The 22,301-nt window shown below is 47.0% G+C and overlaps 1 protein-coding gene across 4 annotated transcripts in view; it reads left to right on the top strand.

Annotated features, from left to right (window-relative positions):
* The window catches only part of Marchf10 (membrane associated ring-CH-type finger 10), a 103,175-nt gene that overhangs the window by 33,976 nt on the left and 46,898 nt on the right, over window positions 1–22,301 (top strand). For all 4 annotated transcript variants that reach the window (XM_051158872.1, XM_051158870.1, XM_051158871.1 and 1 more), the window contains exon 4: window positions 21,275–21,446. In XM_051158872.1, the coding sequence (XP_051014829.1) occupies window positions 21,275–21,446 (172 nt within the window). The remainder of the gene's footprint in view (window positions 1–21,274; window positions 21,447–22,301) is intronic.

Below are 22,301 nucleotides of genomic sequence, written 5' to 3'. Positions count from 1 at the left end.
CTCCATGAGGTGGCTCACAACCACCTGTAACTCCATCTCCTTGGTCTGTGGGCTCCCAAGCAGTCATGGTATACACACGCACACATGCTCACACACACACACACACACACACACACACACACTTGTACACACACATGTACACACACACACACACACACACACACACACACAAAGAAATGAAAAAATATTTCAGCTCAGCTTTTCAAAAGCATCCTTGGTTGAGCAACTAGATACTTAGATTGTGGGTAACAAAGACTCAAAATTATACTGGAAAGTGGTGTAGGCAGTTTACCCGATAGCAAGAAGCAGCAGCTGGCCGTGGCCCGGGCCTGCTCACTGTGATGTTTTCTTCAGTGAGGTCACCCAAACCTCCCAGCAAGCAGAGTAAGCTTCAGAAGGAACACTGTTGCTCAACACAAACACCGTAATTGTTTTGTCCATGAGAATCCACGCAGACTCGGGAGATTAACAAACAAAGCCTCTTCAAGTAACCTGCAGTGTCTTTTTTTAAAAAAAAAAAAAATCTGTGTTGAGGATGGCTCAGTGCCAACTGGGCAAATGTTCAGATCAGAGCTCGGACCCCAGGCACCCAAATAAATGCCGGGCATGATGGCACAGGTCTGCAGGGGAGGGTGGCTCTCCATCACTCCCTAGCCCTAGCATGATGACCCACTCCTTTAATCCCAACACTTAGGAAGCAGAGGTGGGTGGGTCTCTGTGAGTTCCAGGACAGCCTGGTCTACAGAGTGAGTTCCAGGACAGCCTGGTCTACAGAGTGAGTTCCAGGACAGCCTGGTCTACAGAGTGAGTTCCAGGACAGCCTGGTCTACAGAGTGAGTTCCAGGACAGCCAGGGCTGCACAGAGGAACATTATAAAGTGCCCCACCTCCTATGAGGCTATCTAGGAACTATGTTAAACACCACAGCAGTATTCATGACACACATTGCAATCTCAGCACTGAGGAGATAGAAGCAAGAGGGTCAAAGGTTCGAGGTCATCCTCTTCTACATAGTGAGTTCAAGGCCAGCCTGGCCTACCTGAGCCCCTGGATAAAATAAAATAAAAAGTAGGGCCAGCGAGGTAGTTGAGTGGGTAAAGGCACTTCTGTGCAAGCTGGGCAGTCTGAGGTGTAGCCCTGGCATCTCTATACAGAAAGGTGAAAGGAGAGAAGATGTCACAGGTTGTCCTTGGCTTCCACATCTTGAGGATAGTATGCCCACCCATGCACTCAAGCACACACAATAATAAATAAGAGTTTCATTTTTAATTTTATATCTGTGAGTGCTTCCATGTATGTATGTGCATTACATGTGTACCTGGTGCCAAAAGAATCCTGAAGACAGCATCAGATCCCCCGGAACTAGAGTAATAGATGGTTGTGAGCTGCTATGTGGGTGCTGGAAAGCAAACCCGGGTCCTCTCAAGAGCAGCCAGCGCCCTTAACCACTGAGCCATCTCTCCAGCCTCTAACTTAAAAACTACATGTAATTAAAAATAATAATAAATTTCAAATTTACTTCTACTTGCTCAGTAGCCACCCAGCAAAAGGCAGATACAGTGGACCATGGAGATAAATAGCACTTCTGCTGTGACAGAGCTGTCTGGGGACAGAACTGTCGCAGATGGTGTTCAAGTCCAAAACAAAACAAGACTCTGTGACCAGGGAAGAGCCCCGTTTTCCAGAAGCTGGACCTGCATAATTCACACTGGGAGCTGGCAGCCTAGGGAAGGCTGGGAGGGTTTGCTCCGTGTGTGTGTGTGTCTGTCTGTCTGTCTGGTGTGTGTGTGTGTGTGTGTGTGTCTGTCTGTCTGTCTGTCTGTCTGTCTGTCCCAGGTGCATTGCATGGCTCCTTTCCTCACCTGCTTATTTATGCATCACACCTTGCCTGTGAGACTTTGACTTCTCCTCTTTCAAAGGGCTCTCAGGCAGTTGTTCTCTCATTAATCTGTCAGTGTCAGCCTCCTGACACCCTGAGCAGAGCCATGAAAGCAGCCACAGCTTGGGATGTGACATCTGTGTCCATGAGTCACACTTTTAATTTTCTCTGAGTTCTTTGGGGTTCCTTGAGGGTCAGGCCTTTCTTCCTTCTCCTGGCCCTAGGCATGTGTGCTGATGATGAGGCAGAACACACACACACACACACACACACACACACACACGCACACACACACTCACTGCTTTTAACTGCTGACGGGCCCCACCCTAGGAGGCTGTGAGTCATCTCTAGCACCTGGTGTGGTGATTGTCACAGCTGCCCTCTAACTCTAGCGCAGATCCCGCACCTTGGAAGTGCACCTGGGCGACCAGTGGCTCTGCACCCAACCTCTACAGCTAACATCCCACCTCCACCCCGCTCTCCTCACCCTACAATCACAGAAAGAGAATGTTCACCCCCACAGTACTAAGAAGCGTGGGACTGAGGGACTTTTCCCGTGAGCTTGTTTATATCTTCGCTGTTTTCACGAGAGTGCCCGAAAGCCCCTTGGTCTCACGTGACTGATGCATCATCTCCCACAAACTGGTTCCTCTTCCTGTGTTTTTATTTCTACTCCAGCCAGGATTCTGGAAGTTGTCTTAGACTCCGCCTTCCTCTTTTCTAGCCCCTCCTCCTTCCACTGCACCAAAGCCTGCTTGTTCTATCTCTTCTCTAGAATCTGCCCACACATTTTCCCTTGCTGGGCCTTACAGTCTGTCTGTCTGGATTACTGTAGTGATGGCTTCCCTGGCCATCTTGCCTTTGCCTCACCCTTTAGTCAGTCAAGTGGGCTACCATAATAGTAACCCTTCTAGAAGCAAATTGGATGACAATCATTCTCTTAAAATCCCTCTCTAGTTTCCCCCACTGTCTAAGGGATCGTGTTCAAACACCTAGGAAGATGTTTGTTGGTCTGACCCATCCAGACAGCTCTGCATCAACTCTTTAGGGCCCCCATTCTTTGGAGAGGCCCCTAGGATTTCTGGAGGTTTGGGGACTGCTCTTAACTCTTGTGTATTCTCAGAGCACTCCCTGGGCTCAGGCTCGCCATGGGGGTAAGGCCTCTTTCTATTAGACAGAGAAAGAGAAGACACTGTTTACGATGCATTTCCTGCGTCCGTCATCTGATGGCTGATGTGTTGGGTGCAGTAGCAGCCTAGGGCTCATCTGATGGCTGATGTGTTGGGATAACTGCGTCCTTATGACAGAGCCATGCAGCTGTAACAGCTAGAATTCGGACCATCAGTTCAGTTGGACAGGAGCATGCCCAGTGAACTGGTTTGAAATTAGTGACAGGAGTGAGGTTGCCAATCTTCAGTTCTTTTCCTGGCGCACTACTTGCAAAGGACCAGGTACAACCCTGGATAAGTTCCCTTTGCCACATGTAGGCCCACACATAGACCCAAGAACAGCAGGCTGCACAGCTTAGAGGGTAGAGAAACCTCAGAACAGCCCCCAAGCGACTCCTCAGGATGAACTTGGTTTTGCAACTGTGGGTACCTCTTGTGGTTAAACTGTGGTTATCTGGTCCTTCCAGGAAACCCAGCAGGCTGAATTGGGTAGGTCTTCCATGCTTAGGTTAGAGAATTGTCCCTTTGTGCATGCAAACCCAGGGGCTGGAGGCCGCCCATGGCAGCCACTCGGAAGTAAAGAAGCAATAGCTGGTCAGTAAAGGCAGCAGGGTGTCCTTCATATTCACCTGTGCATTTTGTCACAGTTCCACCAGCGGATTTTAAAATAGGGCACAACATTAAACTGGGGCGACTGTCAGTTTAAGTTGGGATGCCTTTGCAGAATCTTCCTTCCTTTCTCAGAAGTGAAGCAAGTCAGCCTCACTTTAACATGAGGCTGATCCTGCCATGCAGCTGACTTGATACCAATAGTGACGCCGGCTCAGGGAGGTTGTTGGTATCAAGGACTGGTGGCCTCTCACCCAAATGGTTCCCTGCGTTAATTGGACTTAGCAGCTCAGAAATTGCAGCAGACATTATAACAAAACATCTTTCCTTCCCCGTTTGTAATGCTATGTATCTCACCGCACTTCATTTTATTAAAATTATCTACTCTTTAAAAATGGTTCCAATTAATTCCTAAAACAACAACAAAAACTTGTTAGAAACCAATTAAAATTCAGATATTGAAATCTTAAATTTTTTCAGTTGCAAGTATTCAGATGAGTGCCACATTAAATAGGTATTATAACACACAGCATTTCATCCTAAAATAACCTCTTATTTTGTTTTCATAGAGCTTCATTCATTAAAAAAATAAAATATAATTATTTGCCAATTAAAAATAAAACTAAATTTTAAAATAATAAACTAAAATGCAGAAATTATAAATCATTTCTGTGGAGCAGTGTGTTGGCTGCTAGGAGTGCAGAGTACTGAATAAACCACATCTCCCTCAAGCCGTCCACAGTGTGAACCTGCAGTTCAAGACAGTATCTATCGAGTCTGACCAAAAAAATCTAAGGGAGCTTGCTGTGATGTCACACATTTGTAGTCCCTGTGCTTAGGGGGCAAGAGGAGGATTGTGAGTTCAAGGTCACCCTAAGCTACATAGTGGGTCTATAAATGAATGGACGGATGGATGAGTGAAACAAAAACGAGTAGAAAGCTTCACAGAGAATAAGAATTTTAGATTTTAAGTCAGATCCTGCCAGGGGGAGTTGGAAGCAGAAGTGGTGAGCCAGCTGTCAGGTTACAGGAAATATCAAGAGATTTCTTCTCCACTGCCGCCCCATCTGCAGGTCTGTCCTGCAGGGGACCCCTGTCTGTGTCACTTCAACACCTGCCCTCTCAGGACCAGGAAGAAGGAAGGGCTCTCCACATGGCTGCTCCCAGAGCACAGCTCCAGCATTTCATTGGCTTGTGCAGTTGGATTCCATCAGCTTCTGCCTTTACTGTTGCTATTGGTCTCCTGGCCACTCTAGCTGTTCAGCGAGGCAGGCAGCTCCTTCCCCTCCTGATCTCCAGATACATCATCTAATGACCTCGGCATCCCTGAGATAACCCAGCCCGCCCCGCCCTGGCTTCCCAGAGCCTAGTGCATCCCAAGTGCCCTCCCTCTTCCCACATGTCCACGCACACGCACACACATCCCAAGGGCACATCCTGCATCTTATTGTCACCCCTTTGTAAGTCATGCATGATTCCTGTTCTATAGGCCTCTGTCCCTTGGTCACTTCTGCTGTGGCATTTCCTCAGACTCAGGCCACCTCCCTCTGAACTGCTGGCCCCTTGCTCAGCAGCCCAGAGTCTTTGCAAGTCTCTTTGCCTTTCTCACACCTGTCATGAAATCCTGTCCATTCGTGGTCTCTGAGCCACATCCAGCCCACTAATTACTGCTAAAGGACACGTCACCCCACTTAGCATGGGCTCACAGCCAGCAACCTCCAGGCATTTCTCTGCCCCATTTCTCTGATCAACTCTTTCCCCTTAAAACCTTTCTCCCCAGTTTTCAACACATCCTCTCCCCTTATTTCTTCCCACTTCCAGCCTTCTCTCCTGTGCTTAGGATCCCTCCCCCCTTCTCCGTCCACCCTTCCTGTGTGCATCAGCCAACCCTGTAGGAGGGCTCTCCCTTCAGCGTTCTAAAAAGAGACACGGAACAGCCTTCTTTAGCCCGCATTCCCCTCCGCTTATTTTTTCTTCACACCCCGAGTTCCCAAAAGAATTATTTACACTGCCTGACTCCATTTCCCCACTTCCTGCTCAACTCCTCAACCCACTCCAATCTGGTTTCCACACACATCCTTCTCCAGCAACGCTCCTTGTCACGTGACTTCCACATCCACGGAGCAGATCCCTTTCTATCCTTCCAGTGGTGGCTTTGCGTGGTGCTGGCCACGCTGCCACACTGCCTCCCAGGCATCCGCAGAGCCACCCTCCTCTGCCTTCCTCCCCACATCTGGAAGTCTTTTCTCTTTCTCCCCTTCTCATCTTCCTCCATCCTAGTCCTGAATCCTGGGACTCCTTCTCGGCATGGTTCTGATCTCATTCCCTGCCTGGCACGGGGGTTGGGGGGCGGGCAGCAGAGTTCTTAGCCATTGCTGGTGCCACAAACCTCTTGGGCCACAAGGTAAATGTTGTAGATTCCCTCTCAGAACTGTGTTCACAGGCTTTCAAAGGAAACCACTTTGGTGGAAATAGTCATCCAAATATTTTTAGACAGTTGTGATTCAATAATGCGTGTGCTTTCCTATTAGCACGTTAAATAACAAGCAATGAGCGTAAAGGGTATTTTGAGACATCTGCAACGAATCTGCTGAGATGTGAGAGGATCTGTGATTTTCACTGGTGACAAAAATCACAGGTCCTGCTCATACTACGGTGGCTGGGGGCCTGCAGCCCTAGAGAGGCACAGCTTAGATTTCAGATGGAAACGGGTAGAGTTTTATTCTAACGATGTCATGCCTCACCAAGATTGTTCTCCCTGTGTGCTGCCTGAAGCTATCTCGTGACCATTTTAACTGCCAACATTGAGGGGTTAACCGCCAGTGACTCCCAAATCTATACCCACAGCTCAACCCCCACTTTTTAAAAAATTATTTTTACTTTATATGCATTGGTGTTTGCCTGCATGCATGTCTATGTGTGGGTGTCAGATCTTGAAGTTACAGACAGTTGGGAGCTGCCATATGGGTGCTGGGAATTGAACCCCGGTCCTTTGGAAGAACAGTCAGTGCTCTCAACCGCTGAGCCATCTCTCCAGCCCTCAAACCTCACTTTAGATCCCCAGCTTTAACACTCTACCATCTCCTTACTCCCTTCACTTGGATATCTGAAAAAGACACCCCATGCGCATCACAGGCCCCAGGCTAAAGCCCCCACTTGGCCCTTCCTTCTCCCTCCAATGAAGTATCATCAAAATCTGACAGGCTCTCCGCTTCCCCCTCCCTGTGGTCAGTTCCCACATGACTTACTTCCCTAGTGTAACTCTGGTGGTGGTGGTGGTGGTGGTGGTGTGGTTTCTGTGGCCCAAACTATCTTCAAATGCCTTATCCTCCTGTCTCAGCCTTCAGAGTGCTGGAATCACAGGTGTATGCCTGGATTTAGTATTTAATAACCCAGGACCGGATAGTATTTTGATCCTGCTGTATGACCGCCAGCGCCACAGAGCTACTTCAGTGGCCTCCTGGCTGATTGAAATGCCGGAATGAGCTAATTGCAAGACGAAGTTACAGTATATAAATGCAGGTTTGCTGAGAGCAGCTCTCAGCCAGCTGCCATGCGGGGGGGGGGGGGGGGGGAGAGGAAGAGAGGAAGGGAGAGAGAGGGAGGGGAAGAGGGAGGGAGAGACAGAGAGAAAGAGGGAAAGAAAGGGAGGGAGAGATGGAGAGAGGGGGAAAGAGGGAGGGAGAGAGAGAGGGAGAGAGGGGGAAAGAGAGAGAGCGAGGGAGAGGGAGGGAGGGGGAGAGTGAGGTAGGGACTGCAGATGCCTGGAACCAAACACTGACCTGTCCTCTTCCTCTAGCCCAAGCCCCTTTCTCCATATCTTAATCTTGTAGTGTGTTGTTGACAGGTGAGACACGTCAGTGTGCCTGCTTACTAGACTTTGTCATAAAACTAACAAGGCCATGTGGAGCCCGGAGCTGTCTGCTGCTCTGGCCGGTCCATGCTGGCCTCAGTGTCCTTAGCCTTTGTGGTCTCTCTGTCGTGCTGCACCATCCACCAGCCCTTCAAATGGAGCATGCCTTCTCCCAACTTCTCAAAGCCGCCATCCTTCCCCACTTTCCACCTGTGACTCCTGTGATTTTACAAACTGTTTAATAACCTTTAATGCACGTGGCATGTGGAGCCAGAGGACAGCCTCACGCATCAGCCTCAGAACACCTTCCGAGTCCTTGGAGTTTGGGTTCCCTTTGGCCTGGAGCTCACCAATGAGCCTAGTCTGGCTGGCCAGCCAGCCCCAGGGAGCCTCCTGTCTCCCCATTCCCCATAATTGAGATCACTAGCACACAGCACCCACCTAGCATCTCTGCCTGGGTTCTGGAGACTGAACTCAGGCTCCTTACATTTTCTGAGGTAAACACTTCTGCACTCTCCCCCTAAGCTACTGGTCCTTAACCGTCCTAGTGCTGAGATCCTTTGCTGTGGTGACCTCCAGCACCACAGCAGTTGCTACTTCAGAACTGTGATTTTGCTACAGTTATGTTTTGATGTTTTTGTTTTTGTTTTTGTTTTTGTTTTGAGACAGGATTTCTCTGTGTAGTCTTGGCTGTCTTTGACTCTCATTGTAGACCAGGCTGGCCTCGAACTCACAGGGATCCACCTGCCTCTGCCTCCCAAGTGCTGGGATTAAAGGCGTGTGCCACCACCTCCCAGCTTGGCTACAGTTATGAATCATAATGCAAACATTTGATAGGCAGGATAGCTGAAAAGTGACCCCCAAAGGGGTTGCCACCCACAGGCTGAGAACCACTGCCCTCCGCCTTCACTAATAGTTCCATCATATAAGCTGTTTCTATAAATCCATCTATAAATCCATCTATAAATCCAGTTGCATGGGGGCAGACGCTCTCTTTTGGCCCACCAGCGTTAGGCTTGCCAAATAAACCCATTCTCCCTTAAGTTGCTTTTGCCAGGGTTTTGTTTTTGTTTTTAACCACAGCACCAGGAAAGGGAAGTATGATGCCTACTGCAGTGGTTGAGACTTTTTTAGGGGTCAAATGTTTGGCCCTTTCACAGGAGTCGACTGAGACACAGATGCTTACATTTAGGAATCATAACAGTAGTAGAGTCACAGGAAAGAGCAACAAAAATGACTTTATGGTTGGGGTCACCACAACATGAGGAACTGGATTGAAGGGTTGCAGCGCCAAGAAAGCTGAGAAGCACTGCCACCCATGCACCTGGTCCACCCATGCACCTTATCCATCCTACACCTGGTCTACCCATGCACCTGGTCCACCCTGCACCTGATCCACCCATGCACCTTATCCATCCTACACCTGGTCTACCCGTGCACCTGGTCCACCCTGCACCTGATCCACCCCTGTACCTGGTCCATCCCTGCACCTGATCCACCCATGCACCTTATCCATCCTACACCTGGTCTACCCATGCACCTGGTCCACCCCTGCACCTGGTCCACCCCTGCACCTGGTCCATCCCTGCACCTGATCCACCCATGCACCTTATCCATCCTACACCTAGTCCACCCATGCACCTGGTCCATCCTACACCTGGTCCACCCCTATACCTGGTCTACCCCTGCACCTGGTCCACCCTACACCTGGTCCACCCATGCATCTGGTCCACCCATGCACCTGGTCCATCCTATACCTGGTCCACCTCTGCACCTGATCCACCCCTGCACCTGGTTCATCCTGCACGTTGTTGCACTCTAGTTAGCCCTGCTATCAAGAAGCTGCACACCCAAACATTTGAACATGTCACTAGAGCTGAGCGGTTGAGTTTTGTGCTTTACTTAGGGCTTTTGTTGCTTTCTTTTTAGTTTTATAGAGATTAAAAGCTATTTGCAGTGAATTACACAATTCTTAGAGTAAGATTCGATGAGCTCTTTGTCTCCCAGATGCCTCTGAGTTTCCGACACCCAATGACATTCCATTGGGCCCCTTCCTACCTGCCCCAGGGACCACCCCTCTGTTGTCATAAGAAAGTACTTTGTTTGTTCCATCTTTTACATCTATTTTTGGAATTTTGTTTTGTTTTTGAAGTTTTTGAGACAGGGTCTTACTGTGTAACTCACAATCCTCTTGCCTCTGCGCTTCTAATACTGGAATTACAAATGTGTGCTACCCAAACCAATAAATGTTTTCTCTGAATTCCACTTTTTTTTTTTTTTTTTTTTTTTTTTTTTTTTTTTTTTTTTTTTGTAGTCTTGGATCCTATTTAAAAATAGGTAGACAGTGGGCCTGTCATTGAAATGGCTCCGTGGACTGAACTGGAACCCTAGGGCACACATGGTAGAAGGACAGAACTGACTCTCTCTTTCACAAGTGCACCATGGCATGCCCCACCCCCACCCACGTGCACACAAAATAAAATGTAAAATAAAGCTAAAAGGGAAATGGGTCAAGTAAATATTTGAAAAAAATTAGATAAATGAAAACTAGATAAATGAATCTGTGTGATAATGGTCAATTACATACAAGTTGCAGATTAAAATTAAAAACACCCCAAAATGAAAAAGCTTTGTTGTTTTGCTTTGTTTTTAAGATAATGGTTACAAAAGTTACGCAGAACGTGCGGTTCTCATACTTATCTGGTGCAGTGTTTCTTGAGGATGATTTAGCAACAAAAAGAATTTTAAATCTTTGTGCTGTTTTTAATCTAGTGAGATAAATTCCCACTTTCAGGAACTTAAGGGCTTAACTAAAGAGCTACTTAAATGCTCGTCTTGCAGCGCTGTTTCTCTTAGGAAAAAGCTGGAAGCACTCAACAGGGCCAACGAGAGAATTATGACATTCATGCACAGAGCAATAGATTCTAAAGACAAAGAACCAAGGCAAAGCCATAAGTTTTATCTTGAAGATTTATTCTTAGAGTCAGATTTGTATCATAATCTTGGAGATATTTCGTGTTTATTGCAGAATGAAGCAAATGAATCAACATAGTAATATAATTAAAGAGCAAAGACTTTAAATAGACAGGATAGAAATATAAAAGAAAACCTATAGTGTTAATTTTTAATTAGAAATATTGCTATAAATTCATGTTTTTAAAGAAATGTGTACATTCCTAATTTATTCCAAAGGAAGGACTTATAAACAGTGTCACTCCAGCAGCAATGGATTGCACCTGGTCCTTCGTCCCCTCCCCCACCCCCTTTTCCTTTTTTTTCATTCTTTACCTCTTTTAACACAGTCTTACTACATTGCCAAGGCTGGTTTTGAACTTTTGATCCTCTGCCTCAGCCCCCCAAGTGCTGCAAACACGTCCCTTTCTAAATAGCTTTCTCAAGCCAGGTGTCATGGGGGGAGGAGAAGGCAAGACTGGGAGTTTGTGGCCAGCCCAGACTACATGAAACTGTCTCAAAAAAACCAAAAAAACACCACCAAAGCTCACCGTGGCATTCTCAGACAAAAAGGATTAGTGTCAAAGGCAGGCAAGGTCTATTAGGTCTCAAACCTGGGACAAATGGCTGAGATGCCTATTAACATATCAGAGCACGGTCTGCTGCGGGTTATTTCCACATCCGTCAGTCCCTATGTTCTACAGGGTCCTCCAGTGCCTAGCGGACCCCACCCCCTAACCCTGAGCTCTCCAGCATGGCCACTGGGCTGGGCCCCTATATAACTCATCTATTTTGGCTAGCCCAGTCTCTTGGCCCAGGCTGCCCCTCTTGGTGAGCCGCTCTTCTCTTGCTTTCCCTCTCCCTCCTTCCTCATAAGGCCCAGCTCAATATGGCCAGGTTCACTCTGGACTTTCCCAGATGTCTTGTCGCTGTCCTTTTCTGTTCTCTCCCTCCTATGCACAATAAACCACCTCCTCCTCCTTCGCCATACCTAAGCCCAGTCGTGTCTTCCTCTTTTTTTTTTTTTTTCATTCAAGGTCCAAGATGGTCTATAATATTTTATTGTACTAGAAAGCAAAAGAATACTTAAAAGGCCCCCAACCTGCTAAGCTGTCTACTGGCCTCACTTCCCATTTCAGATACAAAAATACACGCATCAAAATTTCCATAGAGATCGCGTTGTAAGCAAGCAAACAAATATGAGGAAAACCGGAAGTGTGTGTGTACATGTATGCTTGTGCATGTGGAGGTCAGAGGTCATAGCAGGCGTCTTTCTCAATTGCTTCTCCACTTTATCTTTTGAGTCTTTCACTGTACCTGGAATTTAAGATTCGCTAGACTGGATAGGGACCCTCCCACCTCCAGGTCCCCAGATGCCCCATGCCTGGCTTTTTTGGGGGTCCTGGGGATCTGAACTCGGGTCCTCATGGTATGTTCAACAAGCACTTTATTGACTAAGCCAGCTCCTCAGCCCCAAGGAGCACCTCATGTGTATGCATGTGTGTGCATGTGTGTGCATGTGTGTGCACATGCACGCAGGGTTCATGTGTATTTGGAGAAGTCAGTGTCAGGTGTCCTCATCATTTTCTCTACAGTATTTTTAGGGTCCAGGTTTCCCCCTGTACCTGAACCACTGATCGCTTAGGCTGGTTAGCCAGCAAACTTCCAGGAGCCACTGGTGTGTGCCCCATCCCTGTTCTTGGGTTACAGACTACACTACACCTTCACACACAGCTTTTTATGTGTGTGCTAGGGATTCAAATGCAAATCCTCGCACTTGCATAGCAAGCTCTTTGCCAACTGATCCATCTTCCCCAGGCCCCGGGTACATGCTTTTAAGAAAAAGAAAGGTAACTAAAAATTGAGGAAGAAGTGTAGAATTATAAAAAATGTTTTGTTACCTTAATATAAGAACAAATCTAGGCAAAGCATATCAAAAAAGGCTAAAATAATTGGGCAGATGAAGGTTAGAAACAGGCTAGGCTAGTCCTCAAGTGTCAGTCATTCCACAGTTGACCACAAACTCAAAGCAGGGAGCGTGGGCTTTGCACTTGGAGAGCTTGGACAGCCCAGCTTTTGTTAAACATCAAGCACGGGGTTGGCTGTGTTTGGACAACCTAACAATGTGACTGCTGGTCTGGAGTCACAAAAGAGACGTCACGTCACCTATAAATACCTTAAAAGATGGAATCGTCACCTATAAATACCTTAAAAGATGGAATCGTCACCTATAAATACCCTAAAAGATGGAATCAGATCGGGTAATGGAGAAACCCCTTGAATACACCATGTGAGGCAGCTGGCTGCAGCTCCTCAAAATGGTCACAACTGCGAAAAAGCAAAAAAGAGAAGAGAATTATTCCAGACCACTGGACTCTAGACATAACACACTGTGCAGGTCCAGCCGTCACTCCTAACAAGCAGCCGAGAAGACAGCATGGGCACAGGTGGACCCCTATGTGCTCTTTATATTAGATTAGCTTATGGAACTATTATCATTATTTATTTGTTTAGGTTTAGGTCAGAGAAGTAGTGGTGTGGCATAGTGAAAAAAATGTTTTACTAGGAAATGCACTCTGAAGTGTTGATAGGCAAAGAACCTTGAAGTCTGGGCAGTTTAAAACTATTCGGAAACAATATAGAATGCTAAGGACGTGACTTAGTGGAGGAAAGCACTTGCATAGATGCCAGGAAGACCCAAGTTCTATCCCTGGAGGCTACGGTGGACAGAGAGAAAAGATGCCACTAAGTTCTCTACTAGCTTCCACTTTCAAGCTGTTGCATGCACACCCCACCAACCCCACAATGATGATGATGATGATGATGGTGCCGGTGGTGATGGTGGTGGTGATGGTGGTGGTGATGGTGGTGATGATGGTGGTGGTGATGGTGGTGATGATGGTGGTGGTGATGGTGGTGATGGTGATGGTGGTGATGATGGTGGTGGTGATGGTGGTGATGATGGTGATGGTGGTGATGGTGGTGATGATGGTGGTGATGGTGGTGATGATGGTGGTGATGGTGGTGGTGGTGGTGATGGTGGTGATGATGGTGGTGATGATGGTGGTGGTGATGGTGATGGTGGTGATGATGGTGGTGGTGATGATGGTGGTGGTGATGGTGGTGGTGGTGGTGATGGTGATGGTGGTGATGATGGTGGTGGTGATGGTGGGGATGGTGGTGATGGTGGTGGTGGTGGTGATGGTGGTGGTGATGGTGGTGATGGTGGTGATGGTAATGGTGGTTGTGATGGTGAAAGGAAAAATAGAGATAGAAACTAAGCAATTTGACAGAATAAAAAATAATAGCTGTTAGCCAGGCCTAGCAGTGCACACCTATTATCCCAGCACTTGGGGAGGCAGAGGCAGGCAGATCTCTATGAGTTGGAGACCAGCCTGGTCTTCAGAGTGAGTCCAGGACAGCCAAGGCTACCCAGAGAAACCCTGTCTCAAACAACAACAACAACAGCTGCTAAGCTGAATGTAGTGGTGCACACCTTTACTCCCAGTACTCAGGAGATAGAGGCAGGAGGAGCTCTGTAAGTTCCACAGTGGGCTCCGGGACAGCAAGAGCTACATGGTGAGACCCTGTCTCAAAAACAAACAAACAAACAAACAAACGTAGCTGTTAAGAATATTGTTCTCTTGGTCACACTGGAAAGGTATGCATTGCTGTAATGCATTGCTGAGTGAAGCTGGCTATAAGATGGTTCTGTTTTGCTGTTTTTTGTTTGTTCGGTTGGTTTGGCTTTTGTTTTTGGTGGGGCTGGGGGTGGAGTCGAGACAGGTTTTCTCTGTGTATTGCCCTGGCTGTTCTGGAACTCTCTGTAGACCAGGCTAGCCTCAAACTCACAGAGATATGCCTGCCTCTACCTCCTGAGAGCTGGGATTAAAGCCATGCGCCACCACTGCTGAGCTCTTTATTCTTTTTTTGTTTGGTTGGTTGGTTGGGTTTTTTGTTTTGTTTTGTTTTGTTTTTTGAGACAGGGTTTCTCTGTGTAGCCTTGGCTGTCCTGAACTCGCTTTGTAGACCAGGCTGGCCTCGAACTCACAGTGATCCGCCCACCTCTGCCTCCCGAACTCTAGGATTAAAGGCGTGTACCACTCGGCCCTAAACTCTTTATTCTTGACCCTGCTATTACATTATGAATGCACACTTCTCTGAGTATGTATTCTTGTGCTTTACAGGAATAAGCTATGAAAATAATAGAGATTATTTCTGTGGCACACTGTAGAACGCCTCGATTTCTCTCGGGGACGGGAACACAGAATAAAACCCAACATTGTTCTGTATTCAGAAATGACTCAATGGGCCGGAATCTATGGCACTGACTCCCAAACCTCTGCTTGAATTTCCAATCTACTTAAAATATGTCCCCACCCTCCTCCTCTACCCTCTGCTCAGGACCCTGGAATCCTTCCATGGCCGTCCCCTCCCCTGCTCTCATCCACACCTGCCTCAGTGTGCCTACAGCTCAGCTGCAGCCTACTTAGCCTTTGAACCCCAGCTCAGAATTACCTCCCCTCCCCCATGGCCTTTAGACTTGGTGTGACTATTTACAGTTTATCACCTGATCACATGCTGTTCTGAGCCTTGCTCTAAGGTGTTAGACTCCTGCCTCCTTGCAAAGAGCCAGCAGGCACCTGTGATGCGCTCAGCCACCTTCCATGTTTTGTCAACGTAGGAAGCATTCTAGCATTCTTTGAGGGCCACTTCCACTTGATGGCTAAGTCCACCTTGTTGCCCAGAAGCTCCTCTTAGCTGATACAATACATCATAGCAAAACTACACCTGAGAAGCACCCAACTCCAAGCCAATTTCTTGCGCCACTGTGATTCCATACAGAGCGCATCGCCCCAGGTGAAAGCACTTGCTGCTAGCCTGAATGCAATCCCCACAACTCAGAGTGGGAGGAGAGGAACTGAAAAGTTGCCCTCTGACCTAACACACACACACACACACACACACTCAAAGCTGGGTGACTATTCAGGTAGCAAACAGTCTCTGTCATCTTCTCATTTGGAAAGCTACTAACCTGCACTCCCGGCATACTCAGGTAATTGAGTTTATTCCTTCTCAAGTCTATGATGGGGCTGAAGACCAGGTAGCTTAGTTTTACAATGAAGCTTAGTTGCTTAGGGGTTAAGATGTTTTTAGGTCTCAATATGTGTTTTAAGTTGACAATGACAAGATTTGATGGAGATTGATTTACATTCATAATTTTAAACACACCAAGATAGGAAAGATGTTTTCTTCAAGGCTGTCAAATACAAATAGCCAAAACACTAAGAATGTAACATTTATATAATTGCTTATTGTGTCATGGTTCTTCTTTCTATAGTTTATTGTATATATGTGGAATAATATAAATGTGTACATAAAAATGTTTAATTAAAAACAAAACAAACTCAAAACATGATGAAAATATATGGCCACCATTGATGTGAACTGGACAGTTCCTGCAATTCGTAAATAGTTATTTTGCTTTATAAGAAATACTGAGGGGGTCAAGAGATAGCTCAGTTGGTGGGGGCACTTGCCACACAAACCTGATGGCCCGAGCTTGATTCTCAGAGCCCACGTAAAGGTTGAAGGAGAAAACCAGCCCATAAAGTTGTCATCTGACATCCCTGTGGGCATTATGGCATGTGGGCAGAGAGGGAGAGAGGGAGAGAGGGGGAGAGAGAGAGAGAGAGAGAGAGAGAGAGAGAGAGAGAGAGAGAGAGAGAGAGAAGAGAAGAGGAGAGGAGAAGAGAAGAGAAGGAAGAGAAGGAGGAGGAGAGAGGAAAGAGGAAAGGAGAGAGAGAGAGAGAGAGAGAGAGAGAGAGAGAGAGAGAGAGAGAGAGAGAGAGAGAAGAGAGAAGAGAGAAGAGGAGAGAGGAGAGTCCTGGCTACATGTGGTGACACAGGCTTTGGGAGGCCGAGTCAGGCAGATCTCTTGAGTTCAAAACCAAACTGCTCTGTATAGCCAATTCCAGGCCAGCCTAGACTATACAGTGAGATCCTGTCAAAAAGGAAGGAAGGGTGGGAGGGAAGGAAGAAAGAAAGAAGTGAAGGAAGGAAGGAAGGAAGGGGAAACAAAGAGAGAAAAGAAAAATATATATGCATGTATAGCATGTGTCCAATATACAATATACAAATAAATACAAATCCTGTTGTAATTTCAGTAGCTTTCTACTCACAGCTTCCCCCGAGGCTGTTCTGTGTTAGCTGGGTAGGAATCTCAAAGCAAATCTTGATGTTTCATTCCTCGTGGTCAAATGTCAGGAAGACTTGAATCAGGACACTGTTACTCTCAGATTGGAGCCTTGGACAGGACCCGTGCAGGCTCGAAGCATCAGAAAGCAGGCTGCAGCCAGGAGAGCACTGTCCTCAGAGCCCAGGGCTAGGAACAGAGGCCATGATGAGTCTGCGTACAGCAGCCCAGATGACTCCTGAAAGCACCTGGGAGCTGACACAGAGACCGATGTCTCCTCATCACTGGATAAGATGTGGCGCTTACCCAGCAAACACCACTGGCAGCCACGTTTGTAATTGAGGGATAAATGAATTGAAGGAGCAGTTTGATTTGAGTGGGTGACATGAAAACCCAAAGAAACCTCCAAAAGACCAACAGTCCACATTCCTTCTTATGGCTCAATGTTTAAAAAAAAAATTCAAATAATGTCATCAAACTCTGCACAAGATAAGGATTAGCTTTATATTGTAACAGCATTCGACACAGAACACATTCATATTTGCTTGTATGTGGCTGTTTGTATTCCCATCCAGAAGTCTGTTTATACAAAGTGACCCATGATTCCCAGACATGGTTTTTATGCATGAGGCACAATTTGATGTAGACCTTAGGGACAGCACTCTGAAGACACTCATTTGTGCAATCTCCTGGCCAACCATCCTGTGTTGTCCCTGTCAACTGTCAAGGCTCATTGCCCTGACCACGGCTTTTCATAATCTCTGGAGACTAAATTTATTCCCAGCATAATAGATACACAATCTCTCTCTCTCTCTCTCTCTCTCTCTCTCTCTCTCTCTCTCTCTCTCTCTCTCTCTCTCTCTCCAGTCTAACAGCCCTCTGCCTCCTCCCTCCTCCCCACAGAAAGTCCTGCCTTGATCTATTCTGTGTCATAAGATCCACTGAGCTCAGCCCTCTGTCACCAGCACGTGACAAAATCTGGCTTGGTGCACATGTGTCAGCCCTCAGCCCCACAGCTCCAGGGAGGGACAAGGGGGTGGACAAGTGAGAACCAATTTCCTGCATCTTTGAAAGGAGCCATCAGGCAAGAGTTGGAAAATAACATCAAGCCTTTTCCATCCGTGGCTACTTGAGTCTACAAATCTTCTGATCCTCTGTGTCACCTTATTTCATGTGCAGTAACACCAGGTCTGGGCTTCTCGTCCCTCTTGCCTTCCGGGGGGTGGGGGGAATGTCTTCCCATTCCTCTCCTGTCCTGGTGTCTCCACCTTCTAGGAGCTCTGATTTGTGAACCCTTCAGCACGTTGCTAAGTTAGGACTGGGGTGTAAGTCAGTGGTAGAGCCACCTGGCTAGAATGCAGAAGCTCTGGGTTCAACCCCCCACAGCATGGGGAAGGGAGGAAGGAGGGAAAGATAACCAAGCAAAAACCTGTTACATTACTAAGTTGTTCCCCATTGCCTGGCATTGACCTTTCCTAATTAACCAAGTCTCATTGTGAGCCCTTCTCTGGACTTCAGAAAGTGCTGCTGTAATCTACAGTCTATTATGTGTGATGCCAGAAGAGCAAGTTGAGGGTTCCTTGGAAAGCCTTAAATCCACAATTAATAATACTTCGGAAAAAAATAATTTGTCAGTAAATGTACTTGAGTTAACACAGCTTTATCAGGACATACATCAAGCTCTCGATGTTAAATTGCACTTTTGCACAGGCTGGGTTTTTGTTGCAGTGTGTGTTTGGCCTTTTCAGTAACTCAAGCTTTAACTTTGAAAGACAGAGCTGGTTTTCTACCCCAGACGAGTACAGCAGCGAGCCGCTGCCTCCACCCTCATGTGACACCTCAACTTAGGACCATATGGGGGAGAAATGGAAACTGTAAACTTCAAAATTACAACAGGAAAAGACCGTTCTGAAATCCACTTTACATAAAAATATCATTAGTGTTGACGCGATAATCTCCAGATGTTAATATTTCCTATTAGAGCTTTGCTATCTGAAAAAAAAAAAAACTTTGACCATATTTTCTTACGACTGGATGAGTCTTGGCAGGCTGGCATGATGGTCATATGCTGTGTGGTCTGTAGAAGACACAGAGTGCGCACGGGAACTGCCCCTCCCCTCCGTTCACAAGTCTGAGGCTGGGAGGCATCCTGTCTAGTGGGAATGCTCTCACTGGGCTTCAGGTTTGGTCCCGATGAGGCAGCCAACATCCAGCAGTCAGCTAACTAATTCTGGAAGTGGCAGAGAGTCAAGGACCAAGCATGGAAGCCGACATGGCACACTGGCACATGGATGCGATGACATGGTTATGTGTATGCGTGTGCCTTACCTCACCTGACCATCAGGAGCCCACCAAATGTAGGTGCTGCTGTTCACAGATGAGGAAACCGAGGGATGGAAAAATAATAGCTAATAAACCATAATAAACTTCCCCCGTGTCACATGGTCACTGCCCCCAGAGCCCCAGAGTTTTCAATGTCATACACGCTAGCCTCTCACACTGTGTCTGGAAGGCTGACCCTTCCCTGCACGGTAGCAGCGGGTTTTCATGAGAGCAGGCGCTTGGGAGTGGCTAAGGGCGCGAAGGGTCATTAGCAAAGACTGAAAAGGAAAAATTTTTAAATGCTGAAGTGACAAGTTTGAGATGCTCAGTGAGGCAAGAGGAACCCGGGGTCTACCAGTGTCCCAGGGTCCTCTGGGTATCACAGGCCTTGCTGCGGGGCCTTCACTCTAGGGGCAGTTTCTGGACTCAGAAGAATGATGTGCAACTGGAAGTAAAGGCAGTGGGACCAGAGAGCAGAGGAGGGAGCAGCCAGGCCCGGCAGCACAGCCCCATGCGTGGCAGGTTAGCTGGCCAAACCTTATGTCACCTCCTCAGAGCTATTGGAGAATGAGGGGTGAAGGACAGATGGACAGGCTTAACAGCCACCCTTAAAGAGCCCTTCACCACGCCCTACTGCATGGGCCAGCGAGGAGTTTCTCCTAAGTGTGGGTCTGCTAATGTCGGCTGCAATAAAGGTGCCGAGCCTTAGCTGGAGCCACTAGTGCTGTCTTTGCTGTAGGCTAGAAATTACAGGCTAAAGTACAAGGCCTGGGATGAGTGGACTTCTCGCCCGCAGGCAGTTTGAGGAAGAAATTCTGCCCCAGGCTCCCTGCTATTCTTCTAGGGATCCAGACCCATTACTCTGGCTCCCATACCCACCCGCAATGACAGTCTCCAGCATCAGAATTTAAATTTGCCAAACATCCACTTTGCTGAGAATAGAGAACTCATCTCATGCTCAGAAGTGACCTCATGATTCATCTTTGACATTTCAGAATCATTTTCAAAGATGTCTATTAAGTCACAGAATTGAAAGGGGGAACGGGAGAACAGTGGATTCATTATGTCTTCTCCTGTGTCTGTCCCTTTATCTGAGGGTGGTCTGTTTTCCAAAAACGGATGGAGCAACAATAATTATTTGTTTGAAGGCTGTATCCAAAACCTACATTTAAAAATAAGATTTGTCCTCATGGAAAAATAATCATCTGTCCACCTGTGGACATATAGACTACTCCCCAGAAGACTGATGAGGAGACATTTTTTTAGAGTTCCGTTTGTCTTATGTTGAGCCCAATAATTCAAAGCTATTTGGTGTATTTTCCTGAGTCAGGAGCCGGTGAAATGAAAATGCCACAGCTGTCAGCAAGATCAATATGAACTGGGGAGGTGCCAGAGATGCTTGCCTGTGAAGGGCCACATTTTCAGAGAAATTTCTAGAGTCTCCCTAAACCCAAAGCGGGTGGAGGGAAACCCTTAGGATTTTAGCTTGTGTGCTAGCTGAAGCCCCAAGGCTATAACTTAAATCACCCTTGGAGGCCAGAGTCCTGACTGTCACTTATAAATGTCTGCATCATCTCTCTGATGATGATTAGTGTGGCAAAGTGCAAAACTGTTGGATGCTTGGATAATTTTTATTGCATCTGCATGCCTGGGTTGAGACGCTTTGACACTGTAGGAATTGTGACTTGTCCTTGTGTGGGTTTATACTGACTTCTTTTCAGAAGATAGACAGGAGAGGACTTCTTAGGAGAGCCATCTGTCTTGTGCAGTAATTTGGGATATTGAAACTGAGACCTGGCGTATTCAGTCCCCACTCAACAATCTAAATTTCATTTTTGTTGTCAAGCACATGAATTAGCATAAGGAACGTTTTCCTTCACCCATCTTCAAAACAGTTCAAATCTCAAACAGCAAACAATTTAAAAGCATTGATTTGAAAGCGCCTCCTTTCATATACAGCTTACAGCATGAGCTATTTATTGGTCATTAAATTATTTAAGGGTCAAAATGGCATTCTTGTCATAATGTGCTCCAACAACAGACTCAGCAATGCAGTCTCTTCAATATGTCCTACAACATAAGAGTCATTAGCTTTACTGTTCTGTCAGAGCTGGTACTCGCAATCCGCCAAAATTTCTCTGACCACAGAGCAAGCTGAGGGGCACACACAAGACGCCTCTGAGTGAGCAGTTTGCCAGAGGGCCCCCTGGCCTCCCCCTGCCGGCCCTGCCTCTGTGCTTGGCAAAGGTGACCATACCCGCTTCTGACACTCAATACCTCTTGCATCTTCCACAGAGCATCAGCGAGGAGGAGTCTTTAAGCGAACCAAGATCAGCTACCAAAGTATCTGTGATGAAGTGTGAACCCAGACTTCCAGCCATTGACCAAACACCTGTCAAGCAGAAACACAAAAGTACCATGACGTCAAAGAAGCCGGAGAAAGTGAGCCCCAGCAAACCATCTCCAGGTGAGTGGCTTCCTTACTGACGTCCACAGCTAACACCCCAGTCTTAGCCATCACAACACACAGGTCTTGAAAGGCCAGTGAACCTGTACAACTGGCAAAATTAATTTCTCAGTAGACTATACTCCCCTAATCTTCGGGCCAGTTCTCCACTTGCCGTGCCCCTCCTTACAAAAGCTGCCTTTTCATCTTTGTCAGAGTTCTGGGGTTGGGGAGGCGGGGGATAAAGGCGTTTGGCCCCAAGTATCAAGCTGTATGACTTTAAGCCAAGAGGAGCTTTCAAAGGCATCTGGATGACATAATTTACAGCCGAGAGCGAGAGTAATAAAGTCCTCTGGTCCCGGGTTGTCTTCTCGGGGAGAAAGAGAACTTGACAAATCCTCCCTTTTGTGTGATTTGGTAGATAATTCACTCTTGTGCTGCCTTTGAACCAAAGGGCAGTCTTCAGCTTCAGGAAGGCGAGAGGCTCAAATACAGGGAAAGTTTAAAGTGCCTCAGGCTCGTCCCATCAAAGCCAACATCTGTGAGACAAAATTGTGTCCTCTGGGAACCGCACATAAATTAGGGTAACTAGGCAGAAAGGTCTGCCTCCTGGGAAAGGATCCAAACTTAACTGCTGAAGAATTCGTAAATAGCAAATACCATGCGATTCATTAAAATCCCAATCACAGTGTCTTTCTAATCCTAAATAGCTGCTGTCATGCACCCGCCCGCCTGCTTACGTCCTGTCCGGATGCATTTGTAGAGGATGGTACCTTTTACTCAGATTAACGTTTTCTTGCTTTAATGAAGTCAAGACCAATCGACTCCTGAAGTGTTGTCCCTTCGGGCAAAGCGTCAACACTTCTGCTCCTTATT

Source organism: Acomys russatus, chromosome 16 (genome assembly GCF_903995435.1).
Source record: "Acomys russatus chromosome 16, mAcoRus1.1, whole genome shotgun sequence".
Lineage (NCBI taxonomy): Eukaryota > Metazoa > Chordata > Mammalia > Rodentia > Muridae > Acomys > Acomys russatus.
This window is presented reverse-complemented; position numbering and strand designations above follow the sequence as displayed.